At 42.0% G+C, this 14,611-nt stretch overlaps 1 protein-coding gene across 1 annotated transcript in view; it reads left to right on the top strand.

Moving 5' to 3' along the window:
* LOC148999349 (uncharacterized) overlaps positions 1-7,002 on the top strand; it is a 28,124-nt gene extending 21,122 nt beyond the window's left edge. Inside the window, exon 9 of the mRNA XM_089141238.1 lies at positions 6,279-7,002. Coding sequence (XP_088997364.1) covers positions 6,279-6,698 — 420 coding nt within the window. The 3' untranslated portion in view covers positions 6,699-7,002. The remainder of the gene's footprint in view (positions 1-6,278) is intronic.
* Positions 7,003-14,611: the final 7,609 nt, after the last annotated feature.

Raw genomic sequence — 14,611 nt, 5'->3', positions numbered from 1 at the left:
AGTTCCCTTAGGATACTGCCCTGCTCTTTCTTTCTTGAGCAAGGGGAGTTCCCTTAGGATACTGCCCTGCTCTTTCTTTCTTGAGCAAGGGGAGTTCCCTTTGGATACTGCCTGCTCTTCTTCTCGAGCAAGGGGAGTTCCCATAGGATACTGTCCTGCTCTTTCTTTCTCGAGCAAGGGGAGTTCCCTAGGATACTGCCTTGCTCTTTCATAGGTCTTACTCTTTTGTGAAGCCTAATTTCATAGGTCTTACTCTTTTGTGAAGTCTAATTTCATAGGTCTTACTCTTTTGTGAAGCCTAATTTCATAGGTCTTACTCTTTTGTGAAGCCTAATTTCATAGGTCTTACTCTTTTTTGAAGCCTAATTTCATAGGTTTTACTCTTTTGTGAAGCCTAATTTTATAGATCTTACTCTTTTGTGAAGCCTAATTTTATAGGTCTTTTTTGTGAAGCCTAATCTCATAGGTCTTACTCCTTTGTGATTTTGTGAATGTAATCACAACTTTTGTTGGTCGGACGCAGCTTTGATTGCAGAATCCTTTGAACTTTCCTTGGTCGAGCACTTTTTGTAAAGAATCCATGGTCGAGCACTTCATCTTTGCAGCGAATGGTATTCGTTTGATTGTATTTTCTGAGATTGCTTGAATTTCATGATCGAGGAACTTGTTGCCCAGTTTTTTGGGTCTCGTAGATGATATGCTTCTGAAGCGACTTGTTGATAGTCATTGAACTGGTTCTTGCCCAAGCATAAACACTCTAGTGTTGGTCAAGCATAGTCCTTCCAGTGCCGGTTGAGTAGAATTATTCTAGTGCTCGAACCATCTTGAAAAGGCTTGCTCAAAAAGAGGAATTTACATTGATGGTTAAACAGCGGATCAACCATCGTAGAAGAAAACTAAGGCCTTATGACGAAAACTAAGGCCTTTGACGAAGATAAAGTAATCTTTTTTTTTTTTGGCCAAAAGTAAGTAATCATTTGCAGGTAAAGAGTCGCATTCCTCTGGAATTCTTAATATATTCTGCTTGATATTCCACATGCAACTCTAGGTTGTATATGGCAAATACTCCTGATTACGCATCAAATGTAGAAAGAATCTCTACAAATTGAAGATTTCAAATACTGTCAGAAAAAGAAATGATGATAAGAAATCTCTAATATAGACTCATCTTCTCTGAAGAAGATGAAAACAGCTCTTGAAGAAACTTTGCCGTTAGGAGGAGAATTCTTCTTTGAATTTTTTTTGTTGATGAACAATGTTTCTTTCCTTGACTCCATCACCGGCCATCATAAAAGTCAAAAGGTTGGGCTTATTAGTTGGCTTCGTTTTCTGCGCTACTTTGAATACCCCAAGTTCGAGTTCTGGATCGAAAAGGTTGTAGTCATGGAGCTTTTGCTTCTCCAATCACTTTCTTGACCCCGAAATCAAGGAATGCAATGTATGATTGGTACTTGGGAGTGTTGATGATCTCAGCAATAATGTAGGCGTTTGGTGTTAGTTGAACTATCGGAAGTCACAGTAGCAAAGTCATGGCAAGAGGACTTGCTAGTCTCGTAGAGAACACAAGAATAATTTACTCCGATGATGGAACTAGTGTCACTCCACGCTTGTAGAAACGACGGTGACTAGTTCCATGGGTGTTCAGGAGCTCAAAAACACTGCAGTTGAACCAGAGAGCTTTAATGATCAAAGTTAAAAGATTCCTGTCGGCCTTCATTGAGATGTTGATTGAGTTGGCTAGAGGTAGTGCAGCAAGAGAATCTCTCCTTGGAAATCCTCGATGATGCTAGTGCTGCTCCGATGAATCTTGAACCAGCCGTGAAGGCGTGCATTGAACGTCTACAATCTTTGTTCATTGCTACGGACCTCCTGGCTGCCACGAAGCTACGGCTTCTTGCTAAGAACAGATCTGAGAATCGAGCAGTTATTGGTAAATTTGGTGCTGTTCCAGCCTTGATTCTGCTTCTCCGTTGCAGTGATCCGTGGGCGCAAGAACATGCCGTAGAGCTCTTTTGAATTTCTCTCTCCATGAAGACAACAAATCCTTGATTACCGATGCTGGAGCTATAAAGCCTCTCATTTATGTTCTTAAAACCGGCACTGAGATGTACAAGCAGAAACTGCTTGTGCTCTGCTTAGTCTCGCGTTGATTGAAGACAACAAAATCCCAATCGCTACATGTGGAGCTATTCCACCATTGATGTCTCTTCTCTTGAAAGGTTCTTTTTGCGGGAAGAAAAGCTTCCTTAGTCCTTACTACGCTTTACAAGCTCTGTACGGTGCGGCAGAACAAAGAGAGGACCGCGACTGCTGGAGCAGTGAAACCGCTCTTGGAGACGGTTTACATTTTTTCAATTGGTTCAGTACCAGAATTTTCAGGGGCAAATTCCTCGTCAATTTTGACAGAGAGAGAACTACTTAATGCGGCTCTAGAGAACATCAATGTTGCAGTGGGTTGAAGTTTGCGGAGCGCTTCAAGGCACAGATTGTCATCACCTGTCAAGTGTATGTCAAGTGTTCACAAATACAGTGACTGCAGAAAACATGGCTACATATCATGATAATCAGCATATTTCAGATGCCACAGATCGCTAAACAAGCTTTCCAACAATTCAACAGATCCATATGCTTCTCCCCAAGAAGTTTCTTAGCCACCTCTTCAGTGGATCTACAAATGGAATCAGAAATCATATTCCTTCACAAGAAGAGGGTGGTTGCATGCTTGATGAAGACACAAGGGCATCAACAAAATGTTAACATAATTCTGTTTAATGGTGCCAGCAACTGCATAAACGTCAAATCGTGCATGTGAATCAGCCTCATTTTGTAATAGAATTCTCATTCCTCCATCGAGAAATCCATCATCTTTAATTCTATTGATTTTGGGGGCAAGTTAATAATTGGTTGCCCATCAACAAGTGTGGCCTTGGTGCAGCACAAATTTGTTGTTTTCAGCACAGCTTGTAGCTTCTTGTAGCCAATTGTTGGATGCTTAGTGATTGGCACCTTTATCATTGAGCAGAATGACTTATAGAAAGCATATGGATCATATTTGATGAATCTGAAGTAACTATACAGATCATCAACGGTACTCTGGATAGGTGTCCTTGACAAACACCATCTCCTTTTGGCTTAAATTTCCCCCGGCAGGCTCTAGCCACTTGACTTCTATAAATTTTAATGTTCTAGGCTTCATCCAATAAAAGAAGAGATTGATCACAAAGTGGTTAGATGAACCTGCAAGAGTATCATGAGGAGGGATTTTTTTTCTTCCTTCTTGTTGCATCCTCTTCATCGACATGGTCCATCCTGTTTATTCAGGTTACTCCCAAGTCGTATTTCTAATCTGGTTTGCACGATGACTTCTTGATATTTTCCCACAGACGGCACCAATTGTTGTTGCAAAAATCCGTTCGGCAATGCGAGCGAACAACCTGCAGAAAATATGCTTGACCTGGTTGGTTGAGGAACGTCTACGACGATCTAGTTAGTGGAAGTTCATAGCTTTAGAAGAAGAAAATAACTTGTAGAGCTCTCAATGCCAGAGAGTAACCCAAAAGTGCATACCTAATAATGATAAAGGTGTGGGTATTTATGATCTTAGGAGATGTTACCTTAACTATGCAGTAATGGAGTTCAAATGGAACTCTATAATTGTTGCTAACTTCCTGGGGAGAAGAATCTTATCCTCAAAGAGTGTATTACTTGGATTGTAGTTGTGGAATCTGATTTGTACTCTAAGAGCAATTCAAAATACCTGACTTGATCGGAATCCTTATCCCTATATTTAAGGAGGTTAGATACGATTCAAATTGTACACGTTGCTTTGTGCCTTTATTTTATTCGTGGTCCGACCAAGGATTGAACGGTCTAGTTCTTCTTTGGGCCGACCTAAGTATATCTATTATAAATTGTCCATAACAATGTCCATTTAGATCATCTCCTATGATAATCTTTTCTCCTTGACGAATTCCTTGCATTAATTCATCTATATTTTCCCAAAATTCTAGCTTTAGACTTTCATCCAATCCTACTTGAGGTTCATATGCACAAATTATATTTATGAACTCTTTCTCCATTACAAGTTTGATAGCAATGATCCTATCACCCACTCTTTTAATATCCACCACATCATTTTTTAAATCTTTATCCACTATTATACCTACTCCATTTTTATTAGTTTTATCTCCAGTATACCAAAGTTTAAAGTCATCCAACTCTTTAGCTTTTTTACCCTTCCATCTAGTCTCTTGAATGCAAACTATATTAATCTTTTTTTTCCTCATGACATCTATTAATTCTACGCTCTTACCTGTTAAAGATCCTATGTTCCAAGATGTCAATCTAATCCTACGTTTTTGGACTAGCTTCTTTACCTGCACTTGTCCACATCATAGGAACCCTTGCCTACTTATCATCGCATCCAGGCATCGATGAGACGCGTCGCTTACAAGGGATGCCCTAGCTAACCCTTGCCTGCTTATCACTACACCCAGGCCATAGTGTAGTGTGTTGCTTCTTTTGTTGGGGGATGCCTAGCATAACGGTTATCAGATAAGGTCGAATCCATGAAAAGGGTTTGACTAGATTTTTTCTGGGGCTGGCTGCTGACTTGACGCACCAACCCTCCTCCTTTACCCAGGCTTGGGACCGGCAGCAAAACACTGGCGGAGTTGAAGATAGCAAATATACTAGTTACTTAATTGGGTGGATAATGAATATACTAATAAATTAAAGATATGTGCAGCAGCATAATTTAGCCAAGGCTTTCCAAATCAACTCTTTTTGCTTTCCAAGCTTGGATGATGTCAACGCAAGATTGCATCAGAATGGTTCATGAGTCAGAACTCGAAAACAACCCCCTTGTCATCGATTTCTCACCTCTTCTTTTCTCTCCTATTATATCAGCTTCTTGTGATGAGATGGGGTGAGGGCGTGGAGATAGTGTTAGGCATGATTTTATACGAAGTTCCTATTTGATTGTAAGCTACATGGTGGCAAACACTTTCTATTTGGTAACCCATTCTTTCATTATAAATAAATGCCCACAATTTGAGTTATAAAATGAGAGCTTTGGTTTGGTAGGTGATGCAGATTCATCTCCAAAGTAGGCTTCTTTCATCATGAACAGGTCTAGGTCATGCAGGACCGAATTCCCACACCAAGTGGAAGTCCAGGGCCTGGAGAAGTCACTAAGCTTGCAGCCCAGCAGCACACCGACAAATGGATAGCATTCTAGTCTTTTTAAGGCGTGGTAATTCTTGGTTGGGCAGGGGCAGTTCATTAATTCTGCACAAACTTAAAGGCAGTTAATGCAGAAGTTTTGTTTCAATAAAGCAGTCCATGATTTGGGTGCTCAGGTCCTTGTAGGGCAGATTATAAGACCTAATTGGTTGCTGTTTCTAGGTCTTAGTTATTTGTGGATTGTAAGTGTTTCAAGTAGAACAACCCTCCAAAAAAAGACTGGAATAAATAAAAAGATAAAAGATAAAAATAAAAACAACACATTAGAGGAGGCCACAGTTGATTAATAAAAAATATTCTGTCAAGTGCAAGTGCTTTGTGTGTGGTTCTGTTTGCTACTGCAATTGCTGGATATGTGAACCTCAGACAAGTACCTCCAAGAGTTGAAAATAACTTTTAAGATTCTTGGTGGGATCAAGTCAAGACCTTTGCCATGCCTGAACAAGCGCCATTCAAGACTCTTTTTTACTTGAATTCAAAGCTTCACAAGGCTCCCCCATGTAGGTATCTGGCAGCCTAGATCCCATCCCCTCCATCTTACACCCTCAACTTCTATTCTTGATGCCCATACTGGGTCAAACCATTCTTCCTTCATAATCAAGAAGCTTCATATCTGCCTAACCCTCCATTAAGATCATACCAAACTTCCACGTAAACCTTGACATCTCCCCTGTCTTCTGTCAAAGTTGTAGCCAATTCTAATCTGTTTGACAGCCAATTCTAATCTGTATACAATCATTTTTCATTTTAACCCCAACTTAAAAGCCTAATAAACACAGGGAAACCTGCACCACCTCAATACCACCACCATCCTTCAAAATAAATAAATAAGGGAAGGGTGCTAAGAAAATGAAAATTAGGTTGCTTTTAGTCTAAGAGCTCAGCTTGCAGCCCAGGAGTTGATGCTTGGCATTTGATTGATTCTATTAGTCCTAAAAATTACTGGTGAAAGTTTGCTGCTGGTATAGCTTTAAGAATTACTAAGTGTTCCACAATTATCTGGGCTTTATATATTTGACTAACTGATGATGCAGATACCTCCAACGAGAGCAAAATCTCCCAAGCTTGGCCGCCATAAGAACTCAACAGTAAACATTGAAGGAAATAGCAGCGGCAGTTGCAGAGTGGGCCGTCTGAGTCTTGATGAGAGAGTCTCCCAAAATGGCTTCACAAAAGGACCATCCCCTTCACAAAACAGGAAACCTTGTAGGAAGTCTCTTCCCAAACTGCCTTCTGAAAAGTCCACTGTGGCTCATACAACAGATGATGCCATTTCTTCTACCCCTTATGAAGATCACAACTTGGAAAATGAAGCTCATCTAATTGCTGGACCAAGCCAAGCTGAACCCAGTCCTGATGATGGATATGGGACCCAAGTGCATGCAGAGCTCTCTTTAGAACAAAAACCCATGAGACAACCTCATGTGATTGAGCATTTAACAGAGCAACAATGAGACTGGTTCTGCGTTTCTTGACAGCAGAGACAGCGTGTCTGCTGAAAATAATGAAGTATGATGGTGTGAAGGATTTTGTATTATGGGTTGTTTGGTCCATCTTGTTCATAGTCAATATCAAGATTAATTGCTTCTTTGTATGCTTGTTTTTGTGATTGCCTGAAGGTTCATAAGGACTTGGCACTGCAATTGCAGCAACCACCCTTGTATTATTAATGAGATTTCTTCCACCCAGTTCTGAATTTCATTTCATATTTTGCTTATGTTATCATTAAGAGTCTGCTGCTTCCATGTTGGAGTCTTGGGAGAAATTTAGTTATTTTTTGCCAGAACCATTTGAAGGCTTGGGCTTTGTCTTTGGCGGCCAGCTCTTCATCTTGCTAGGCAATTCAGTTGCGAAGGGTGTTTGTCTCGCTCTTTATTTCCTCCATATTGCTCTTTAGGACATACACCTCCCTGAGGACTCAAGTCTCCCTCTCATGCAACTTCTTCTTGGACGAGCTAGCAGCCTCAAGCTTGACCTCTTTTTCTCTCAAACCCTCTTGCAGCTTTAAAATAGAGAGGGAGTCGGTCCTAGCCACAGTGTAGGGCCTCGCCAATGGGCTGCATGGCAGCACACAGGAGCCTACACAGGACGAAAAAGTTTTAGTATAAGACGAAATAAGACAAGGGTATATCTGAACAAGAGGACTTGTGAAGAGATACTTACCGGGTGGCTAGATCGTATACATCTTTGCAAGCAAGACCGCACAGGAACTTTTGGTTGACGAGAGTGACTCCTGTCAACCACTCCCTAGCCGTGGAGGACCCTAGGGGTCCCTCAGAATGGTGCTGTCTGCAGTTGATGACAAATCTGGATGGAGAGCATGCAACCCCTGAGACGAGAAAGCCTCAACAATAGAGGAGCCTAGGAGGAACTAAGATATTGTAGTATCCTCCCGAGCCTTCTGGGAGATAGGTTCCAAAGGAGGTTTGGTATATCCCCCTCCTCTTCAGCAAGAACTAGATGGTCGTCAATCGACCTCTTCTTCTCAAACCGAGGAGGTAGTGCTTTCTTGTCTTAGACAACGGCAACAATGGTACTAGCCCCCTTTAAGGTCTGGGGGACTTTCTTCTTCTTCTTCTTCTTTGGGGCAGTCTTGCTGGTTCTCCCCTTCAAACGATCTTTGTTCGGCCTCACCAGAAATCAGGCTGCAGCTTCCTCGGTCTCCCTCTCAAGGTCTTCGGGAGAAACTCCAAGAAGCACTACATAAAAGCCGAACACAAAGAGTTAGTAAACATAAGAAATAATCTAGAAAGGATCTAGCACTAAAGAAGTAGGGCTCACTGGGCGAAAATCTCCAACTACAAAGAACGTTGGGGTATTCTGGACAACATCCATGCATGGCAAATTGGTTGCAGTCCTTGACAGGTAGACCAAGGATACACCTTTTTGCTATAGCTTCAGCATCAGATAAGGGAGGAAGATTGTTTGACCGAGGAGCTGAGCCACTTGTCCACTAGCAGGGATGCCATCCCTTCATGTTCGATGGGAGGGTCCCCTTTGCTACCATGTTGCCTTCCCAGCAAATTTGGTTGGAGGTGCGCTTAGAAATATAGAACCATCCAACCTGGTCCTGCTTCTTGGCCATGAAGAAATCATGGACGGTAGGTTTCACATAGACTTTCTTGCTACAAAACCCCCAGAAGTAGATTCCTCCAACTATTAGGGGCAAGCAAGCATGCCTGGCCATATACCAAAGTGATTCAGGATACACAAAACTTTGTGCATAGAAAGGCGAAGGCCGCTCTCAAAGGTGTTTTTTATACATGGAAAACTTGTCAGCAGGAGGTTTGTCCGCACACTCTTTGTAGGTCAGCAGGGCACATAAAGCATACTTTAGGGAGGATGTCGTACAATGTTCGAAAATTGTCGAAATCCTCCTTAGTGAACTTGAAAGGCTGGAATTCAAGGCCTGAAGTAGTCGGATTGTACTCAATGTGAGTGGGAGTAAGGGGTTTGTTCCACTCGATGGCCAACTGTTTGTCCATGATGATCGCTATTCTATCCCTTCTCTCTTTCTTGAAATGAGCATGGGACCTTAGGCTACTCTTATCCTATGGATGAGACGGAGCTACTCGGGGATGAGATTCATGTTCGGACTTATTAGAGGGTTCATTGCCTAAAGGTTCATGAGTGGGCACATAAATGTATTGGTGGTCGGACAAAGCATCCTCGCTGGTGGACACGTTTGGGCAACCCCAAGGGGGTTCTCTGAATCTCCCGAGGGAGGGAAGCACACCTACCCGAGTAGGTGTGTGTGTCCCCCCCGAGGGGGTTCTCTGAATCTCCTCAGGGAGGGGAGCACACCTACCCACTCGGGCAGGTGCGTATTATCCCCTCATGAGCCATGCATGAGATAAGTTCGAAAGGTAAGAAGACCTTCAATACTAAGTCTAAGAGTGACGTTGAAGAAGACCAAGTCAAAAGGGTCAGTTTGTTGCGTCTAGATCTTCTTCGAGAGCTGGATAGTTGGATAACCTCTTGGAGATCTCCAATTGAATACAAGTAGCTAAGATGTCTGCACTCACAAAGAAAACAAGAACAGGTCGGCTTAGTCTTGGTCGGGGAACTGCCTTCGACGCCCAAGTTAATCTAGGCAACAACAGAAGGCCTTGAGAGGTTTCTCAAAGCGTAGAGACTAATAGTAAGTTGAATCTCATACCTTTCTCATCTTCGGATGGAGGTTATATAGAGGTTAACTGGAGGTGGTGTCTCCATGAATTTTGCCCATTTTGTTGAAGAGTGGGCAAGTGGCCTTAGGAAGCATGTTCCCTTCTTTGGCGAGCCTAATAGAGCCGTTATTCCCTTATCCACCTCCCCAAGTCTCGGAGTGGATATGATGGGTAGTTATCTCTAACTGACCCTTTTGACTTGGTCGTCTTCAACGTTACTCTTGGACTTAGCATTGAGTGTCCTCTCTCTTTACAAACCTATTTCAAGTATGAGTGGATTCCTTAAGAAGGTGTTATCCAACTACCCGAGTGGGTGTATGTTTCCTCCCGAGGGGGGTTCTTCAAGGATTCCCCAATGGGGTGATATCCACAACCCGAGTGGGTGTGTATTTCCTCCCGAGGGGGGTTCTTTAAGGATTACCCAAGAGGGTGATATCCGCTACCCGAGGGGGGGGTGTATTTCCTCCCGAGGGGGGTTCTTCAAGGATTCCCCAAGGGGGTGATATCCACAACCCGAGGGGGTGTGTGTTACCTCCCGAGGGGCCTCTCGGGTTACACATCCTCCACAACAGAGCCCCCCATTCCATGCTATCGGCTTCTCGAACGTATGGAATGCTTCTCTTGCATTTCTTCTCATCCAAGTTTCTCATCCAAGCTTTTATCTAGAGACTCTTGGGTATATGTGTCACATCCACCCGGCCGGTACCCTACCTGGCATACCCGAGTGTGTGATCCACAACCCCGAAGATCAAGTATTGAGGTAATCAACCTCCCACATAGACAATAACATAATCATGAACATAAATAATCAATGTGCAAAAGATAAAAGATCCAAATAAGGAAAGAATAAATCATATATAATCAGAGTACGAAAAACAATCAGAATGTCTAAATCAATAAGTAAAGTGAGGCGGAATCTGTCACATCCACCCTAAGGGTACCCTATCTGGATTACCCGGCGGAGTGATCCACAGCCCGAAAGATCAAGTTTAGGAACGATCATATCCATTTACAATAATTTAATCAAAAGCAAGAACAAATCAAAATTTTCAATTAACTTAATAATAAAAGTCAAGGAAGAATCTCAGAAGAATCACAAAGAGCATCAGAGTGCAGAAAGATACTAATAAAATAATTAATCAAAATTGAAATGAGGCGGAAACCCATTCTACAATAACAACGGAAGGTAGATCCAGATAAGGTGCAGGTTACAACCAGTTCTTAAAAGAAGGGAAAGGAAAGGTAAACAACTAAATTACAGTTTCTTCTACCTTATACAATATTTCCTAAATAACAAAATTATAAGAAACTAAGCCAGACCACATATGCTCATGACAAAAATCAGTCTCGGACTGCTAATCTTTATCAACGTATTCACCGCCACCAGTGTGGTACAAGTCACCAACTTGGTCTTCAGAGTGTTGACTGTCACGATCAACAATAGTAGTACCTGCAGAAAAGTCTAACAAAATATGTTGCAAAAAGGAGTGAGTTCAAAAGAACTCAAAGAAGGTAGTCATTCCATAAAACATAAGCCATATGATACAAGCCATAACATGATGCAATATAATATGAAACACATGATGCAAGTATGATTCTAACTCTATGAATGCTGGTCTCTAAGGTAGACATGCTTTAAGTCATAGCACCATACTTCTTTGGGTAGGTCTCAATCACTCAAGCCGATGGGAGTTGGGTCCTGAAACCTTCCGGACAACCTTTTGCTGGGGTTTCGGTCACCGCTCACATCACCATTTGGTATAAGTATTGGCGCATGTCAAGGTAAAGCCTAGCTCAATGCAAGTCATCTACTCAGTCATATCATGTCAGATCCAGATACGTCCATTCCTCGCCCCCGGCGATCCTTTCCGGTATCCTTCACACTAGAGTCAGCGTAATCCCGGATTACGGACTCATCAACCCTATTGGTCATCCACAAATAGTAAACGGGAAGCTCTCACGTCCTCTCACGGGTTGGTTACCGGTCTTGAGCGCCCGTGAGCCCAGGTCTATCCATTTGCAACCCTACGAATAAATGGTCCCTCTCGGATATCCGCAGTATGGTTTATGTCCTCTCAAGGGGTGGTTACCGGTCTTGAGCGCCCATCAAACCATACCCTACCACGGGTCGTTCGGTCTCAATGCCCTCCCGATTCGGGTCTGATACGACAGGGACATCCTAGCCAAACAACTAGACAATCCTATGTATGTCATCCAATAACCCGAGAAAGTGTCGATGGGCACCTTCGGAGAACATCCCATACTATTCCCTCCGATGCCCAAGGACAGAAGTGTCAATAGAACACTCCCCAATCCCAAGTTATACCTAAGCAACCACATACTCAAGTCCAACATCTCACATACATTTGATACATCATCATAACAGAAGTTCAGTCATAATATTGAAATGATTCATCATAAGTATAAGTGACAATAATAATCAATCATTATAACAAGAATATATGAAATCACAATACTACTATTCTAAGTATGTATAACAGTCCTATGATATTCAAAAGCAATAAAGAGACCATGTTCACTAAGTTATGAAAATCAAGGCTTAAGCACATAGCCTATGTATTTATGGCGATAACGATCCTTACCTTAATCGAGTCGAAACTAATCCCAAAGATCACTTAGAATAGCCCAAAAGTCAGTGTTTGTACCCTAGACAACACACAAGTAACATCAGAGAAGAAAGCAATCGAATCGGAGGTCAAACGGATCAATTCGGCCGAGTACGGGGTGTTACCATCTCTTGGTTGACTTGGTTGACTTGGTCGACTCGACCGACCAAGCAGTCGACCAAGACTTGTTATCCTCAGGGCAGAATTGAAACTTGGTCCGAAACTGACCTTCCGATGTTCCGGTCGACACGAAATTTGGAGGGCATGTTTATAACAGTAAGAGGATACTACACACTAATTTTCATGATGATCCAACGGTCCAATCAGAAATGCCCAATTCGAAATCTTAAGTTCTATATGTTACTTATCAAGAATTAAATTGGAATGGATAGAAATTGTAAAGGATGATGGGAATCAAACAAATGAATGTTAAGAATCAAGTTAGAATCTTAATTTCATTATAGTCTAAGCTTAACATGCATCTACATATCAGATTTGAATCAAAATAGGTTAAATTGAAGAGAATCAAAGTGATGGAGTGCAATTAATCTCAATTGAATCATAACATAGCATGAGTGGGGAAGGATCAAGGAATTTAAAGGGGAAAACTCATGGTTAAGTGTTTGCAAGGTTGCAGCACTTCAGCCATGGTTTCAAGATCATCAAATGATAGAAAAATGAATAGATTAGAAGAAAAATAGAAGAAATCATACCTTGAGTTGATGATTAAGGTGCAACACAAATGATTGGAGTCAAAGATCTTCAAAAACACCAAGAAAAGCCCAAGAGAGTGTCCAACCTCGTTCTCTGGAGTGCCAAAGCTTAGTTTAGGTCCTCATTCACGAGTTCCAAAAAGGTAGGGGCAAAATGGGGAGTGATTTAGTGAATATTAGAATTCCATTACTGTTGGTCGACTGGCTGGTTGACTGTCAGTCGACCAAGCAGTCGACCAAGACATGAACATCAACTTCAGACAAGGATTCGGATGGCTATACTGGGTCAAATTGAGTGAGGTTTTCTCCTACAAGTCAATCAAGAAATCTAGTTTCCAGAAATACCTTTGGATCAAGCATTGGAGCTCATTAGGTGCTTCAACTAATTCAATCTTCTTCGATGCGCAGGCAGGATTGGTCAGACATAGTTCAGCAACTTCGGATAGGGATTCGGAAGGCTATACAAGGTCAAATTGAGTGGGGTTTTCTTCTACAAGTCCATCAAGAAGTCTAGTTTCGGAAAATTTCTTCGGATTGGGCACGGGAGTTCATTAGGTCCACCAACTAAGCTCACCTTCTTCAGGCTGCAGATTCAAAACTAACACTGACAATGCTCTCAAGTGAGGGGCATTATTGACAATGTCCAAGGGCTTGGGCTCCGACACCAAATCATTAATCAAAAGGGTCCACAAGTCTCTATTTCCCCCACTTCGGGTCAAACACCATGTCTTCCATAAAGAGGGCCCACAAGGACAACTCCCATCATTTCGGGACATGGATCTACACTAAGGAAAAGGTCGGACATAACCTCCTAAGGCTTTCAAAGATAAAAACACAGAAATCACTGTCTAACATCAAGGTCTAATATTAAACAAGTATTTTTTCACCCAAAATAAATAGGGTACCCCGGGCTAGGTTTGGGCTGGATTTCACAGAATCCCACTCTACAACCAGCGGAAAGTAGTACTAAAAGAAAAGGAAAAAGGAATGAAAACTAATCCCAATAGCAAATACAATATGTTGGTGCAACCTAGAGGGGGGTGATTAGGTTGCAACTAGTGGATCGTCCCAATTTTTCAGTTTGTGCGGAAATACACGGTAAATTGAAAATTCAAATGAAACTAAACAATACAAGCAACCACAACACGAGATTTATAGTGGTTCGACTATACAAGTCTACGTCCACTCCTCTCTTGGCCTCAAGAGAGTATTCCACTATTGATTCTCTTTCAATACAATGGGTAGAGATCAAACCCTTACAATAATCTTTGTTGCGGGGCAAGAGCACCCTTTACAATCTTTGTTTATCTTAGGGCAAGAGCACCCTCTTCAATCTTTGTTCACGGGCAAGAGCACCCTATCAATCTTTGTTCACGGGCAAGAGTACCCAAAACCAATTCTAATCTACCTAGACTAGAATTGAAAACAGTTACAAGAGAATGATGTTACCTTAACAAGAGGTGTGACACTTTACCTCTTGTGTGTGTGTGATGCAATAAGAGTTGTATGCTCAAGATATGAAATGCATGCACCACCAAAGCCTTTAATCACCTCAAGCTTGACTTCCACAAGCTTACTTTAACACCTTGGTATGTTCTTCAAGGTTGGGGAGAAGGTGAAAGGCAAAGCACAAGGCTTTCTTGCAATTTGAGAGCTTTAGGATCACTTGGAGAGTGGGTGATCAAGTGTGAGTGTTGTTCCTCTCAAATGAGGTGAATTGGGTTTATATAGAGCACCTTTGAGTGCCAAAACCCAATCCCCAACGGATAGAAAACGAACACATTTTTGTCCTGTTTTTCAGCCCAGACGGACGTTCGTCTGGTCAGACGGTCATCCTTCTCAAAAGTATCCGTTGCAA

The sequence above is a fragment of the Hakea prostrata genome, unplaced genomic scaffold (assembly GCF_041222555.1).
Source record: "Hakea prostrata isolate BN-2017 unplaced genomic scaffold, UWA_Hpros_2 contig_13, whole genome shotgun sequence".
Lineage (NCBI taxonomy): Eukaryota > Viridiplantae > Streptophyta > Magnoliopsida > Proteales > Proteaceae > Hakea > Hakea prostrata.
The sequence above is the reverse complement of the archived record's forward strand: the minus strand, read 5'-3'. Positions and strand labels throughout refer to the sequence as shown.